This window comes from Triticum urartu, chromosome 7A, assembly GCF_056163025.1.
Source record: "Triticum urartu cultivar PI428250 chromosome 7A, HENAU_Tu73, whole genome shotgun sequence".
Taxonomy (NCBI): Eukaryota; Viridiplantae; Streptophyta; class Magnoliopsida; order Poales; family Poaceae; genus Triticum; species Triticum urartu.
The window spans coordinates 606,793,258-606,807,892 of NC_141879.1; the positions used below are offsets into that span (position 1 = coordinate 606,793,258).

The window sequence follows — 14,635 nt, forward strand, 5'->3', positions numbered from 1 at the left end:
GTGCTATTGCCCGGTTCTGCACTAGTGAGTAGGAGCTACTACAACAGTGACCAGGGATGCGAATGGATCCTTTCTAGCTGCTTAATGTATTTATATTCCTTATACATCAACTGTGGTTATAACCGAGGCGTTGGCAATGCGGGATGGTCTGAATTTTGCAAGTTCGCTAGGTTTCCCGCGAGTGGAGGCGGAGTCGGACTCGTTGATAGGAAAATTGAATCTTGTGATGGCCAGACAAGATGGTGGGATGAAGCTGCTGCAATTTTTGCTGAATGTGTGGACATTTCGTCATTAATTGGGAAGGTCAGATTCAAACATTGTTATCGTAGTTCAAACCAAGCGACGCATGTGCTAACAAATTACAATTATTGTAATAACTTTGTAGTCATTGGACGGACGAGCCGCCAGGCTGTCTTGTCTCAAACCTTGTGGACGATGTAATATTATAATTTCTATCTACGTTAATGAAGCTAGCCATGATGGCCTTTCTAAAAAAAGTAAAATTGAAATGGTTCACTACGGCAGATCTTTTTTGAGGCATTTCTCTATTGCTGATGAATCGTGCTTTTATCTTGGGCATCATGCACCTGGGCTGCAAAAATATCTCTTCCCACCAAGAAGCAACTTAAAAATCAGCAACCCTTCCTGGATTTGTACCTCCTGGCGCAGCTCCCGAACGCCATCAGATTCAGACAACCAAGTCCGGCCATCATCCAGAAGAAGCGATCCAGATGACCCTCGTTCAGGTCGTCGGGGATCCACCCCGGCGCGCCACCAGTCGTCGTCGCCCACTGCACGGCCGTCAGTAGGAATGAGCTCAGGTAGCCGCCGGCCGCTACCGCGAGAAGCGCGAGCGCCGTGCATACGGTCTTCATCGCGGCCGGCGCCTGGCCGTAGAAGAAGTCGAGCTGGCCAATGGTAGTGAGCACCTCGCCCACGCCCACCAGCACGTACTGCGGCGCCTGCCACAGCACGCTCGTCGAGCATGGCGCCAGGGGCGCCGCCTTCGCCGTGCGGAGGCGCGCCGTCTCTAGAAGCGCCGCGGCGGCCATGGCGAGCACGGGCATGGCGAGGCCGGCGCCGATCCTCTGCAGCTCCGAGATGCCCTTCTCCCTCCCGGTGAGCCTTCTCGCCGCCGGAACGAAGGCCCGGTCGTAGAGAGGGACCAGGACGATGACGGTGATTATATCGAAGGTGGACATGGACGCGGGCGGGACGCGCACGGAGCCGACGGTAGCGTCCATCGCCCTGCCTTGCTCGACGAATGTGGACGAGATCTGCACCGACACGGCATAGAAGAACACGACGGTCGCCCAGAGAGGCAGCATCCGCACGAGAATCTTGAGCTCCTCGACCTGCGTCACGATGCAGAGCCTCCACGGGCTGCGCGGCACCGGCACGGCGGCTGCCTCCACCTCCTTGTCAGAGGCCACGACAATGGCGGCCTTATCGAAGAATCTGATCAAGCAAGCAACAGATCCATCTTGAGTGAGTGGTGAATTGAACCAAGCAAGCTGCAAGCAGATACGAGGAGAATTGTAGTAACTGACCGGAGATCAGTGGTGTGTTCGATCCTCTCGACTCCCTTCATGGCGAGGTCGTCTTCCGGCATGTCGTAGAGCAGAGAGCTGTCGGCCGGCAGCTCGACGCCGGACTTTCTCACGGCAGCAACCACGACCTGGCACACTCTGGTGAGCGGGCTGCCGCGAGTTCGTTGAAACCTATACGTCCGTGACGCCGCGACCAGGCAAGAAAGCCCGACGGCGAGGACGACCGCCGGGACGGTCAGGCCCAGCGCCCAGCCGTAATGATCCTGCACCCACACGATGCCGGTGCTGGATATGAGCGACGCGCAGCTCATGTTGAACACGTACCAGTTGAAGAAGGAGCCCTTGGTCACGCGCTCCGATGGATCGCCGTCGTCGAACTGGTCGGCGCCGAAGGACATGAGGCACGGCCGGAGTCCGCCCAGCCCAACGGCAATCATGTACAGGCCGAGAAACAAGACGAACTCCTGAACCGACACCATGTTGGACGAGGTGAGGCCTCTGAACGACACGCCGCTCTCGACGAGCAGCGGCAGGTACGCCGAGAATGCTGTCATGAGCATCCCCTGCAAGCCAAAAACACAGAGACCAAACTGTAACGATCTTGCAGACTGTTCTCTGAATTTTCTCAATTAATTGAAGTGCTCCAGGCATGACGTCGACTGCAGAGTATCGTAATTAATTCAAGTGCTATTCTGTATGATATTCTTGATTGCTCCATTGGGACATGACATAGAGATGCATACTGTGCGCAGAGCGATTCTTGATTGCGGTGCAGAGTGGCCGGGAGGAGGATTAGGTAACGTACTGCGACGCCGATGAAGCAGGAGACGACCATGGTGCGGTACCTTCCGCAGTAGGAGTCGGCCACGACGGCGCCGCCGAGGGGCATGAGGAAGCAGGTGGCCTGCCAGGTGGACACGTTCCTCGCCGCGGCGACGTTGCTCTGGCCGAGGACGCCGGTGAGGTACGTGACGAGGTTGTAGGAGATGCCGTAGAAGGCCAGGCAGTAGCAGAACTCGGTTCCTGCATGAACACCGTCGTTCCAAGGTAACGAGATTACTACCAAGAACAGGTGAAGAAGAAATAAATTACCGAGAACTGCGCGGCACGCGCGCCATCCCCCCGTGCGATTCTTGAGCGCCGGGTTCCCGTCCAAGTCGAGGGACCCGTCAGTGGTGTACGCCTCCGCCGCCTGCGACGGCAAAATCCCATGCCATGGGTTAAAATCCCATGCAGACGAAAGGGGAGAAAACAATTGAACCGGAGCAGAGACGGGGGAGACGAGACGGACCTCGGTTGGAAGTCGGGCGAGCAGGGGCACCGTGTGCTCGCCGGCGGAGGCCATGGCGTGCGAGAGGAGCTTGGGAGCGTACGCCTCTCCCTCGTCCAGTGCTTCACTTGGCGGCAGTGCAGTGGGTGGACGTCCTGACGGACGCATCCTGGCAATTGGAGTGGCTGCAGATGCGAGGTTGCTAGGCCGCCTTAGCCAAGGCGCCAGTGATTGAGCCCTTTTGCTGAGACTGAGAGCGACATGTGAAATGTGGACGGGGCAACCGCGGCCATGGCGCCAACCAAAAGCATCAGGCCGCAAATCGCAAATGAAAAGATAGATAGAAGAATATTATCGGGTGACTGTGCCAACCGATCTTTCCGTAGCGAAGGGCAACCACATCCACTGGATTCAGCACGCAAGTATGGGCGTGCTCTGTGGATGCTAAATGGTTTCTTCCCTTTTTGGGACGACACCTCGCACTTATGGTCCGCCATGGTTTAGAGCATCTTCAGCGGTCTTTCAGGGACTTGAAATAGCGCCGTTCTACGGACGAACCGACGATAATTTTTACGTAGGGGCAATTGAGTTCCCAGCTGCCACCTTAGGTCGTCCTCAGGCGTTGATTTCGACCCACTATCGACGCAAATTGGTCCACTTTTTAGCCTGTTTTCGGCACAAATTGGCTCACTGTCGGCGCAAATTGACCAATTTCGGCCCTATTCGGTGTGCTTGGGCACACATTAAACAGAAGCTATTTTTATCACATAGTTCATCACAGAAAACCAATAGAAATCAAATATTTCAATACAAATTATATATTTCAACAAATAAAAACTCAGATTTCATCACACATCGAGCTAGGCGTTGCCCTTAAGCCTTCATAAGTGCTCCACCAGATCCTGCTGCAGTTGTTGATGCATCAGTGCGTCTCGGATCTCCTGACGCATATTGAGGAAGGCAATCTAGGTTGTCGGTAGATGGTGATCAACTTGGGCAAAATGACCCTGCATGTAATACGGTTCAGTGTCAAACACTGGCTCTTCCTGCTCGCTCTCAAGTTGATAGAGCAAGTCATGATCTCCCACATTTGATCTTTTGACCAGGTCTGAGCGGGGTACGAACAACAGCAAATCGAGATTGGATCACACCAAATGCCCGCTCGACATCCTTCCTACAAGCCTTCTGAACCTTCGCAAAGTTGGAGTTCTTGCCTCCTGGCGCAGGGTTTGAAATAGTCTTCACAAATATGGACCATATCGGATAGATGGCATCTGCTAGGTAGCATCCCTTGTTGTAGTGCCACCCATTGACCTCAAAGTTCACCGGGGGAGAATGACCTTCAACAAGCTTGGCAAAGACAGGGAGAGCACTGCAGTACGTTAATGTCATTGTGAGTTCTGACATACCAAAGGAGTGTCAAATCCAGAGGTCGTCTGTGGCCACTGCCTCAAGTACCGCACTGCAACTGCCTTTGATGCCTTTGTACATCCCCTGCCAAGCAAATGGACAGTTTTTCCATTTTCAATGCATGCAGTCGATACTTCCAAACATCCCAGAAAATCCTCTTGCTGCATTCTATGCTAGGATTCGAGCGGTGTCTTCAGCATTGGGTGATAGCAAGTATTGCGGTCCAAACACTGCCACCACTGCCCTGCAGAACTTGTAGAAACACTCAATAGTCGTGGACTCGGCCATGCGCCCATAGTCTTCCAGTGAATCACCGGGAGCTCCGTATGCAAGCATCCTCATAGCTGCCGTGCACTTCTGGAGTGAAGTGAATCCAAGTGTGCCGGTGCAATCCTTCTTGCACTTGAAGTAGCTATCGAACTACTTGATGGAATTCACAATCTTGAAGAAGAGTTTTCGGCTCATCCGATAACGGCGTCGAAATACTTTGTCACCGTGCAGTGGAGCGTCGGCGAAGTAGCCGGAGTAGAGCAAGCAATAGCCTTCCAGCCGATGCCACTGCTTTGCCTTCAGCTGGCCCGATGCCGAGCCACCTCGCCGCGGCTTTGCATTGATCGCGAGTAGGCTGGCCAGGGCGGCGACGACCATGACATGCTCTTTGTCTTGGGCGTCGGCATCGGCTTCCTCCTCCAGCAGCGCCGCGAGCGCCTCCTCGTCGTCCGAGTCCATCGCCGAGCAGACAAATCACCGAACACCTGTCAGGTGTGGTAGGCGCGTAGCCACCGGGATCGGCAAGGCGCCGGGAGGGTGTGCGCGGGGGGGGGGGGGGGAGGGGGGGAGGGGGGATCTGGACATGCAAGATGCGTTTTGGCCTGACAGTGGTGGCCTAGTGCAGTGGGTTTGGCCTGGGATCGCCAGACCCAAAAACGGGCCGAGATGGCGGATTTCGGCATCTTGGGGCACAACTGGGGTTTTTTTTTGGCGCCGGCTCGAAAAAAGTCGTCCTGGGGCCATGTTAGGGGCACGGCTGGAGTTGCTCTTAGGATGGTTTCTGTGACAGCTTTAACTCGCCGTGCATTTCTTTTCGAAAATGTTATCCGGCTGTCGTACGATATTTGACACATGTCAGTGAACGCTCTAATCGCCGTAGGTTTGCGCCAACGAATCTTGAAGCTAGCTAGGGTGCGTCGTGGGCGGTGGTTTCCACTTGGTTGGTGGCGCATCGCCACCGGGTCAAGCGCCGCTGCTCGCCGTCGACAAGTCTTCATCCCTTACTTCTGACATCGCTGCTATCGACGAAGGCAAGCGCCGTAGCTCGTCGATTCGTTGTCGTGCATTTCGCTCTTTTGTTGGCACGTAAACTTCTCGTGCCCGGTTGGGCAAAGAGCCCAGGCAAATGATCTCAAACATGCTAGACGGCGCGCACGACGGGTGGCCGACACACCCGTGCACAACCGGGTATGGGAAGCGGACAGTTGCGTGCAACGAGAGGCCGGCCAGTCGCCTCTCCAACTCGGACGGCAAATGCACGCGTAGCTGGGCAAGCCATAAACACGAGTCTCGCACCAGCTACACAACCTGGCTGGGTCCGAAGGACACAGCCAGGCAGACCCACAGCATCACACGGGCGAGGTAGCCCCCATGGCGGTCGAGGACGCTGACGGGCTGACCTGGTATTGCCATCGCGCCCGAGACAACACGCGGGGGCGACAAAATATACCTCATGACCGTGGCCCCGGTCGCATGCACGTCCCACCCTTCATTGACCCCCGAGGGAAGTTGTGCCGCTGCAGGCCCCCGTGTAGATCAAACGGCCAGGAGATCGCCATGGAGCTAGCCGCAGGCCCCACGCGCAACTGATGGTGAAAAGGGTACTCGCACGGTCGCACCCATGGGAGGCAGACTCGACTGCACGATGGCTCGCGCGCACAGGCGGTCTAGCCGACATGGACCGCTGAGACGGGTCGCTTGCGTGCGGGATGTTCGGGCAGATCGGACGTCCCGCGCGGGCGAACGACATCGAGAGGCAGACCTGGCTGCACATTCGCGTGCAGGCAGCGTGCGGGAATGCTCTCATGGCCGCGGAGGAAGCCATCCCATGATGGTGGCCCCAAGTACGCCCCGTGATCCACCAGTCATGCACCGCTGAGTCGGGACGCTCGGTGCGCACGGTCCAGGCATATCAGAGTGCGCGGGGAGCCTACGAGAGACCCTCATGGCACGCCAATGGCAAGCAAGACGCCGCAGAGGCCTTGTTCACCCTCGATGGCCCTAGAAAGCGGGTACTCCAGCATCCATTATAAGATTAATAACATGTGAACAAAACATTGAAATATATATGACTTATTACATTTGATTATGTATAGTTTAAAATTTTTTGAATAAAAGTAGTAAAAAAGCGGAAATCCAATTCGGCTTTAAAATGCTTTTCAAATGTCAAAACATGAAAAAGAAGTGTCTATAGTTACATCTAAATGCTACTACCCGCAAATTTTTAGGTGAAAATATTAAGCACTTTTGCATGCGCAAAAAAACAACAAGTTGAACACCGAACGCCACCTCCAAATGTAACACCCAATTTTGTTTTTTCATTGACGCAATACTGCTACTCCGTTTCGCATGAAAACTATCAAGCATGCTTGCGACACTAACATGAACATCTATAAAAGAAATTCTGAATTTTCTAAATTTATTTACTATTTTTTAATTTATTGTTCATCCGGATGCAAATGCACCTAGTGTTGGTGGTGGGTCTTATTTCATCCATAATTGTACGATGATGTGTCATACTTGCATGTTGAGATAAATAAAGCTAGTGTGGATGACTCAATATATAGGATTCTTGTGCAAAGATAATGTAATTCTAGTAATACAAAAAGTGGCATGAGTCCTTTTTTGTCATTCTAGATTTTCCACTATTGCTGATCTCGGTTGGATGTGTGAGTTCATACAAGTTAATTGTTTTTGGGATAAAGAAATCGTTGCAACATTATTTGATAATCAAAAGGTCACTAGTTGAGTTCGCAAAAGAATAAAAAATAAAATTCCAGAAGAATATAATCACCATTTGTAAAAAGTGTTCACTTATGTTTGACTTTCAACAATTATATTAATCTTTGTTTGAACGTTTAGGTTCTAATAGTAAGTAATACCATAACACACACTTCTAATTTGACTCACCTTCAAGAATAGGGTTGTCACATACATTATGTTTTAGCATCCATAATTTTGTAAGATTCAACATAAAAATAACACTCGTAAAAAATACAATGCCGATGTGTTATAAAAATACAGATTTGACTTATCACGACATTATAGTCCACCTCACTGACAGTTTGAAACATCGTCTGTATAGCACTGCTCTTTTTTCTAAGAGGGTAAGCAAAAGTGGGCTTCATCTACAATTAAATATTCTCATATAAAGATAATGTAGTTATAGTGGCACACATTATTTTGCTGGCATGCTATTTCTGATGATCTCAGACATGGAGTTTCGCTCTTGGATGCAGATCTTGCGATGCACGATTGACAGTTTTGCATGCAAATACTTAGGCCTCACTCTCAGGCTGGCCATAGTGAAAGTATCATAGCCGGTATCATGCACTCGGGAATAACAAACATGATGATGTGGTAGTGAATTAAAGAAGAGAGAGAGGGGGTTAGAGTAACATAGGTACAAATGATTAGCCGTGGCTTTTTGTGGTGTGCCAAACATGAAGCATGGGGCGGTAAATGTGTCGACGCATGGGAATCGGTTTGCACACCAAAATAGCTTAATGCGGCTTTGATGGCACGGTGATTATGGTTGCGGCGCACTGACAGATTGAGACCATGAAAGGAGTTCAGGATCACTGTACCAAGCGAGGCACTCGCAGTCTACCATTCGGCGGTGGTGGCCATAGTGGGCAACGATGGCGACGCCCTTTTCTGGGAGGACCACTGGCTCAACGTTTACCGCATCCAAGAGCTTGCGTCGACGTTATATGTGAAGGAAATATGCTCTAGAGGCAATAATAAATTTGTTATTTTATATTTCCTTATTCATGATAAATATTTATTATTCATGCTAGAATTGTATTGATTGCAAACTTAAATATATGTGTGAATACATAAACAAATACCGTGTCCCTAGTATGCCTCTACTAGACTAGCTCGTTGATCAAAGATGGTTAAGGTTTCCTAACTATGAACATGTGTTGTCATTTGATAATGGGATTACATCATTAGGAGAATGATGTGATGGACAAGACCCACCCGTTAGATTAGCATAATAATCGTTCAGTTTATTGCTATTGTTTTCCTCATGTCAAATAATTATTCCCTCGACTATGAGATTATGCAACTCCCGGATAACGGAGGAATACTTTGTGTGCTATCAAACGTCACAACATAACTGGCTGATCATAAAGATGCTCTACAGATATCTCCGAAGGTGTTTAGTGATTTAGCATAGATCAAGATTAGGATTTGTCACTCCGAGTATCGGAGAGGTATCTCTGGGCCCTCTCGGTAATACACATCATAAGCTTGCAAGAAAATGACCAAGGAGTTAGTCATGAGGTGATGTATTACAGAACAACTAAAGAGACTTGCCAGTAGTGAGATTGAACTAGGTATGAAGATACCGACGATCGAATCTCGGGCAAGTAACATACCGATCACTACAAAAAAATACACTTCCGTGATGATACATGTTTGTCATAGTAGGTCACGTTTTTTGTCATGCATGTACATCCATGACGATTTTATGACAGAATCAATATAGTCATACCTGTGCTGCCGTAAAAGTGTTTCATGACATTACCAAAATTATCATCGCGAAAGTGTTCACTTCCATGACGATAAATCGCGCGTCATAAAAGTGATTTCGTTTAACCGACACGTGGCATCCACCGTAACAGGTCATCGTTAAGCTATCGGGTTTCAATTTGGATCCGATAACCCGTTAACAACACAGACCAATGGGGATTTTCCATGTGTAAAATTCTGAATGGCCAGAGGAACCACGTGCCGGCTCACCGTCGGGATAGATGTCATCCACTCATTGGACAGAAGGCACCTATGATACGTCGACATGTGGCACGGCCCAACAGAGGCCCATTCCGGTGAAAAGGCCGGCCCGTTTGACTTGGTCAAAAGGTAGCGACCCGGCCCATGAAAAGCCTATTAACGGCCTATTCGCATATAGCCCATTTACAGCCCGCTAAGTCACAGCCCGTTACGACTTATCCGAATTAGGCCCAGTAGCGTCATCTAGGCCGTCCAATATGATTTCAACCCGTTGTAACTTTTGGCCCATGACGTCTTTCAGCCCATATGAGGCCCTTCGTAACTCTTAGCCCATTAACGGCTCGTGGTGAAACTGGCCCGTAATGAACAGTGCATCGCTTTATATCCATTAACGGCCCATTAGTCCGTTGGCCGTTTCCAGCCCGTGTTAACTTTCGGCCTTCTAAGGGCCCATTTATTCTTGGGCTCATTTCTAGAATTCGATTACTTACGGTCCATTACTGGTGTGTTTCGCTTGTGGGCCAAATACAACCCGTGGTTATAGTCGGCCTATTTGTGGCCCGTTAATCCGTTGGGATGTTTTCATAGCGTCATCAAATACGGACTATTAACGACCCGTTATGGTCAGGCCATAAAAAAGATGATTTCCACTCTAGCCCATTTACGAACGATTTTGCGGTCCGTTATTGGCCCACGAATAGTACGACCCATGTTTGGCAAAACGATTATACGACCCGTAGAAGGTCCATAGATGAGACGGCCCGTAGAAGGCCCATAGATGAGACAACCCATAGAAGGCTCATGGATCCTACGGCCCGTAGAAGGCCCATGGATCCCACGACCCGTAGAAGGCCCATGGATCCTATGGCCCATGGACGGCCATCGTCACTACAACAGGTAGCAGGACCATGGTCACAACAGTCCGTGTGTTGCCATGGTTATTGTGGCCTAGTTATAAAAATAGGTTATTGTGGCCACTAGAAAAACGCGGAAAAAGAACTACAGTGACTACAAGCAAACAACTAAACAAGACAATAAGGAAATAAATAAGCAAGCAACTAACGCTAGGCCATTACGGCTATTACACATATTACATCCACTGGGCATCAAAGTTCGCCACCAGTGCAAATATAGGGAACAAAGCAGCATATTACATACATTGGCCGTCTAAATTTGCCACCAGTGCAAATAAACGTAGCAGCAAAACAAGTCCATAACTGAAACAACTTCAGAAGAGCTCAAGAAACGTTATCCTGGGTATCCACCATGCTGGCAATAAGCTTAGAAATCTTATTAGCTTTGTCCTGTTTAGCGCTAAAATCCTCCCTTGTTGTTGCACCAGAAAGTATGCATCTGAATGCTCCAGGGACTTCCGCAGTCCTTCCGCTTCTTGTCGCAGCACAGCTGATCGATGTCTTTCAGCTTGTAGTTGAGACTCAAGAAACCGAACCGATTCAGACAGTGAGTTTGAATAGCTTGCGCAAGCGGTAGTGGCTAGTAACTCGAACACTAAACCAAGACAGGACTTTGGGGTTGTCTCAATATCTTTAAGATAGTTTTCCTTAGCTGTTTTATCAGCTTTGTTGGAGACCAACAAGGATGTCTCACTATCCTGAACCTTATCCGCATTACTTCCTTTACCATTGCTTAATAAGGCACTCTTCCCCAATATTCTGTCAGAATTCTAAAAGAAGAAACAAGCAGACACATAACAGGTTTAGCATGTACTAGTATATGAAACTCATTTCGGTAAACCAGTTCATTAGTAAGATGGACATGATTAAACTATCAAGTCTTCTATTGCCAAGTACTACATAATAAAAGCATCAAACAAACATATATCTATGTCCTATGGTTACTGCATTATCTTGCCAAATCAAAATAGAGACACGGTTCAAATTATATCAGTTTAACACAAAGCATCACTGAAAGAATACAAAGTGTGGGAAACTACACGACACAACAAGATTCCAGATGGGTACCACGGGTCTACATGTACAACAACACTATTGGCTATGTTGTGATGCTAGTAATGTGCATGATATGAGAAGTCAACTGTATACACAATTGAAATTGAAATCAACAGAGCTATTCATAAGAGGAAACCTGTTAAAGAAACATGCGTAAAGATACCTGTTGTGCCATTGGAGTTTCGATTGGAACCTTCAATTTAAAAATAAGTTTGTATGAGTAAATACAGTGATACAAGAGCAAAGCAGTATGCACGATAGCAATGGAATCTTAAATAAGAACAGTTATTCTTTAGGTTTAAGCACTTGTTCTACATGAACAGAGTACAATAAGATGCAAGAATATAGTACTTAAAATAACAAATGAGCTCATAGACCTTACCACATTCTTGGTTCGGGACCAGTACAGAACAAGGCATTCCCAGTCATCGTCCAATAAATGTGTCTCAGGAGAACATAAGGGAATTTGATGAGTTTCTTACCAGCGAAGTATGTTTTCTTCAGGTAATTCCGATACTGCCACCAAGCATTCTTGAAAATAGCAGAGGTATTAGCACAGTTTACCTCATCTCGAGTTTCCAAATCGGTCCTTCTCTATAGAGAAAAATGGGAAAATTTGCTGTATTATAACCATCATGGAGGTAGAATGTATGGGACAAAGCAAAGTAATTGCCATGAATAACATTACGTACACATAAATCCTAGACAAACACATGCAAATGGCATTTTCCTTCATCTTTAGTATAATATTTCCATGATGGGAAGATATGCACATAGGATTTAACAACAACAAATGCGATAGATGCTAAACTACGACTGGCTGGTTGTGCTTTCTCCACAGGAATAGGTGTACTAACTGGTGGAGTTGGGGTTCGCCGTGGTAGTACTGGCTCTTTGGGCACTGGAGCTGCCTTGCTAACTGCTCTTGTTTGGGAGCTCTGTGGTGGAGATGGTGTTGTGTCAACAGGAACTGGGTTACTATTTGCTGGGGTTGGGGTTAGATTGGGTGAAGCTGGTTCTCTGTCCATCATGACAGGGGTACAATCTGCGAGAGTCTGGGGTATGTGTGGTAGGGCTGGTTCCCGTGCATGTACAATCGGGGCACTATCTTCACCAAGAGGTATCACTGTTTTATTTGAAGACCGTGTTTTTACTCGCTAGATACTACCATCACCCGCTCCAATTCAAATGGCTAATAAACAAGAAACATAGTTGAATGTACAGACATTGTATGAGAACAGATGCAATAGATAGTGTGGAAAAAAGAGGGCATGAAATAGTTGACATGTATATTGTTTAACTAAAAAGGATAGCATGACATATTTTCACATATATGATGTCTATCTAAATTGGATGGCATAGCATGACATAATTCAAAGATATGATGACTAACTAAACAGGATGGCATGAGACAATTATATGATGTCTTTAGTAAACAGGTTCACATGACATAATTCACATAGATGTTATCTAAGTAATCAGGATCGCATGATTTAATTCACATATGTGATTTATATGTTAAGCAGAGGGCATTCACATATATGATGTATGAACTAAGAACATGGTGTTGAATATTGTGTATATGATGTCTAAACTATGCAATGCAAGACACCATATGCATGATATGAGCAGTATAACTGTGCCAAGTTAGAGCATACACCTCGGTGGGGGAATAGGACTGGTCATTTGTCCCTGAATCCATCTCTGAGGAGCTATCGGGACCCATGAAGAGATCTGCTTTGACAGGTAGCACTGTCTGCTCTGAAGACCTTGTTTTCACTCCAGATTTTTCCATTACCCACTCAAATGGCTGATTCACATGAAGAGTAGTTTAATGTACAAACATTGTCGACAAATGGAAATGTATGAAGAAAAGGATGGGCAAGATATCATTCAAATATATGATGCGTGGTTAAACAGGACGACATTGCATATTTCACATATATTATGGCTGGCTAAAAGAGATGAGGCTGCATAATTCCCATATATGATATAGAAACTAAACAAGTGGCATTACAGAACATGTCTAAACTAAGCAGATGACATATATGATGTCGAAAGTAGGCACTGCAAGGCAACTTATGCATGATATGACCAACATCATCATGCCAAGTTAGAGCAAACATCTTGGGGGGTAAATAGGAGTGGTAAACTACGTCTGAATCCGCCTCAGAACAGATATCTTCCTCTGGATTACAATCTGGAGAGTATTACAATCTGGAGAGGGGGGGAAGGGTTTGCCATTGAACCCACCATGGAGTGATGTCTGCATGACATTGTATTGCCGTGCAGAACTCTTCTCCTTTTGTCTACATGTTCAGCATGTCTGTGTACAATATCTTACATGCATACGAAAAATATAGTGAGATTAAATAAGGAGAGCATGCAAAAATCTAGAGTGATGGTAACAACCAGTGGATGGATCCAAAAATAATGATAGCAGGCTGATGATAGCTTTAAATTAATAAAAAGACAGATGATGATTGCTTTACTATTTGTTTCCCACCCAAGATGAACAACACAGGCATACCATAGGTGAACCAGATAATAGACAGAGATACTATTCATAGTTGCCTCGATATGTGCCTCACAAGTAATTTTAAAACTCAGGTTTGAACATTAATTTGAACCCGACTTGGAGTCTAAGAGGTGAATAGGACGATAAAGTAGCAGGTAATATTAAGCAATGCATAACATAAGCAGCACAAGTGAGGGGGAGAGCAGAGCAGCAGCGAGAGCGAGCGAGAGCCGGAGCAGTAGCAACGTGAGCGAGCGAGCGAGAGTCGGACTAGCAGCAGCAGATCCGGCTGGTATGGACGCCGCCGCCAAAAGGTCCTTGCACTGAGGAGATCCGCCGTGGAGATGTCGCCCGGGGCGCCGGCCTCGAGGTAGCCACGCCATGGGTGTGCGGGATGGAGCACTGTCGGTGCCGGGAGGTCGAGTTAAGGAGAAGGTGTGATGCGATGAGTGTATGATACGTCCATTTTGCATCATGCTTTTATATTAATATTTATTGCATTATGGGCTGTTATTACACATTATATCACAATACTTATGCCTATTCTCCCTTATTTTACAAGGTTTACATGAAGAGGGAGGATGCTGGCAACTGGAATTCTGGACTAGAAAAGGAGCAAATATTAGAGACATATTCTACACAACTCCAAAAGTCCTGAAACTTCTCGGAGCTTCTTTTTGGAATATATAAAAAATAATGGGTGAAGAAAGAACCAGAGGGGGCCACCAACCTGCCACAAGGGTGGAGGGCGCACCCTACCCCCTGGGCGCCCCCCGACCTTGTGGGGCCCCTGGCAGGTGATACGTCTTGAATGTATTTATAATTTTTGATTGTTCCATGTTGTTATATTATCAATCTTGGATGTTTTATAATCATTTTATAGTCATTTAATATCATTTTTGGTACT

At 47.4% G+C, this 14,635-nt stretch overlaps 1 protein-coding gene across 2 annotated transcripts; it reads right to left on the reverse strand.

Annotated features, from left to right (window-relative positions):
• Positions 1–352: 352 nt before the first annotated feature.
• Positions 353–3,129, reverse strand: LOC125536050 (protein NRT1/ PTR FAMILY 8.3). Of its 2 annotated transcripts, XM_048699140.2 has the most exons (5): positions 2,842–3,129; positions 2,643–2,742; positions 2,356–2,573; positions 1,551–2,113; positions 353–1,458 (listed from the first exon to the last, which is right to left on the reverse strand). In XM_048699140.2, the coding sequence occupies exons 1-5, from the start codon at positions 2,986–2,988 to the stop codon at positions 633–635; spliced, it is 1,854 nt and encodes a 617-aa protein (XP_048555097.1). In that variant the 5' UTR covers positions 2,989–3,129; the 3' UTR covers positions 353–632. The 2 variants fall into 2 exon arrangements, with proteins under 2 accessions (XP_048555097.1, XP_048555096.1); XM_048699139.2 differs by having other exon boundaries at positions 2,356–2,742.
• Positions 3,130–14,635: the final 11,506 nt, after the last annotated feature.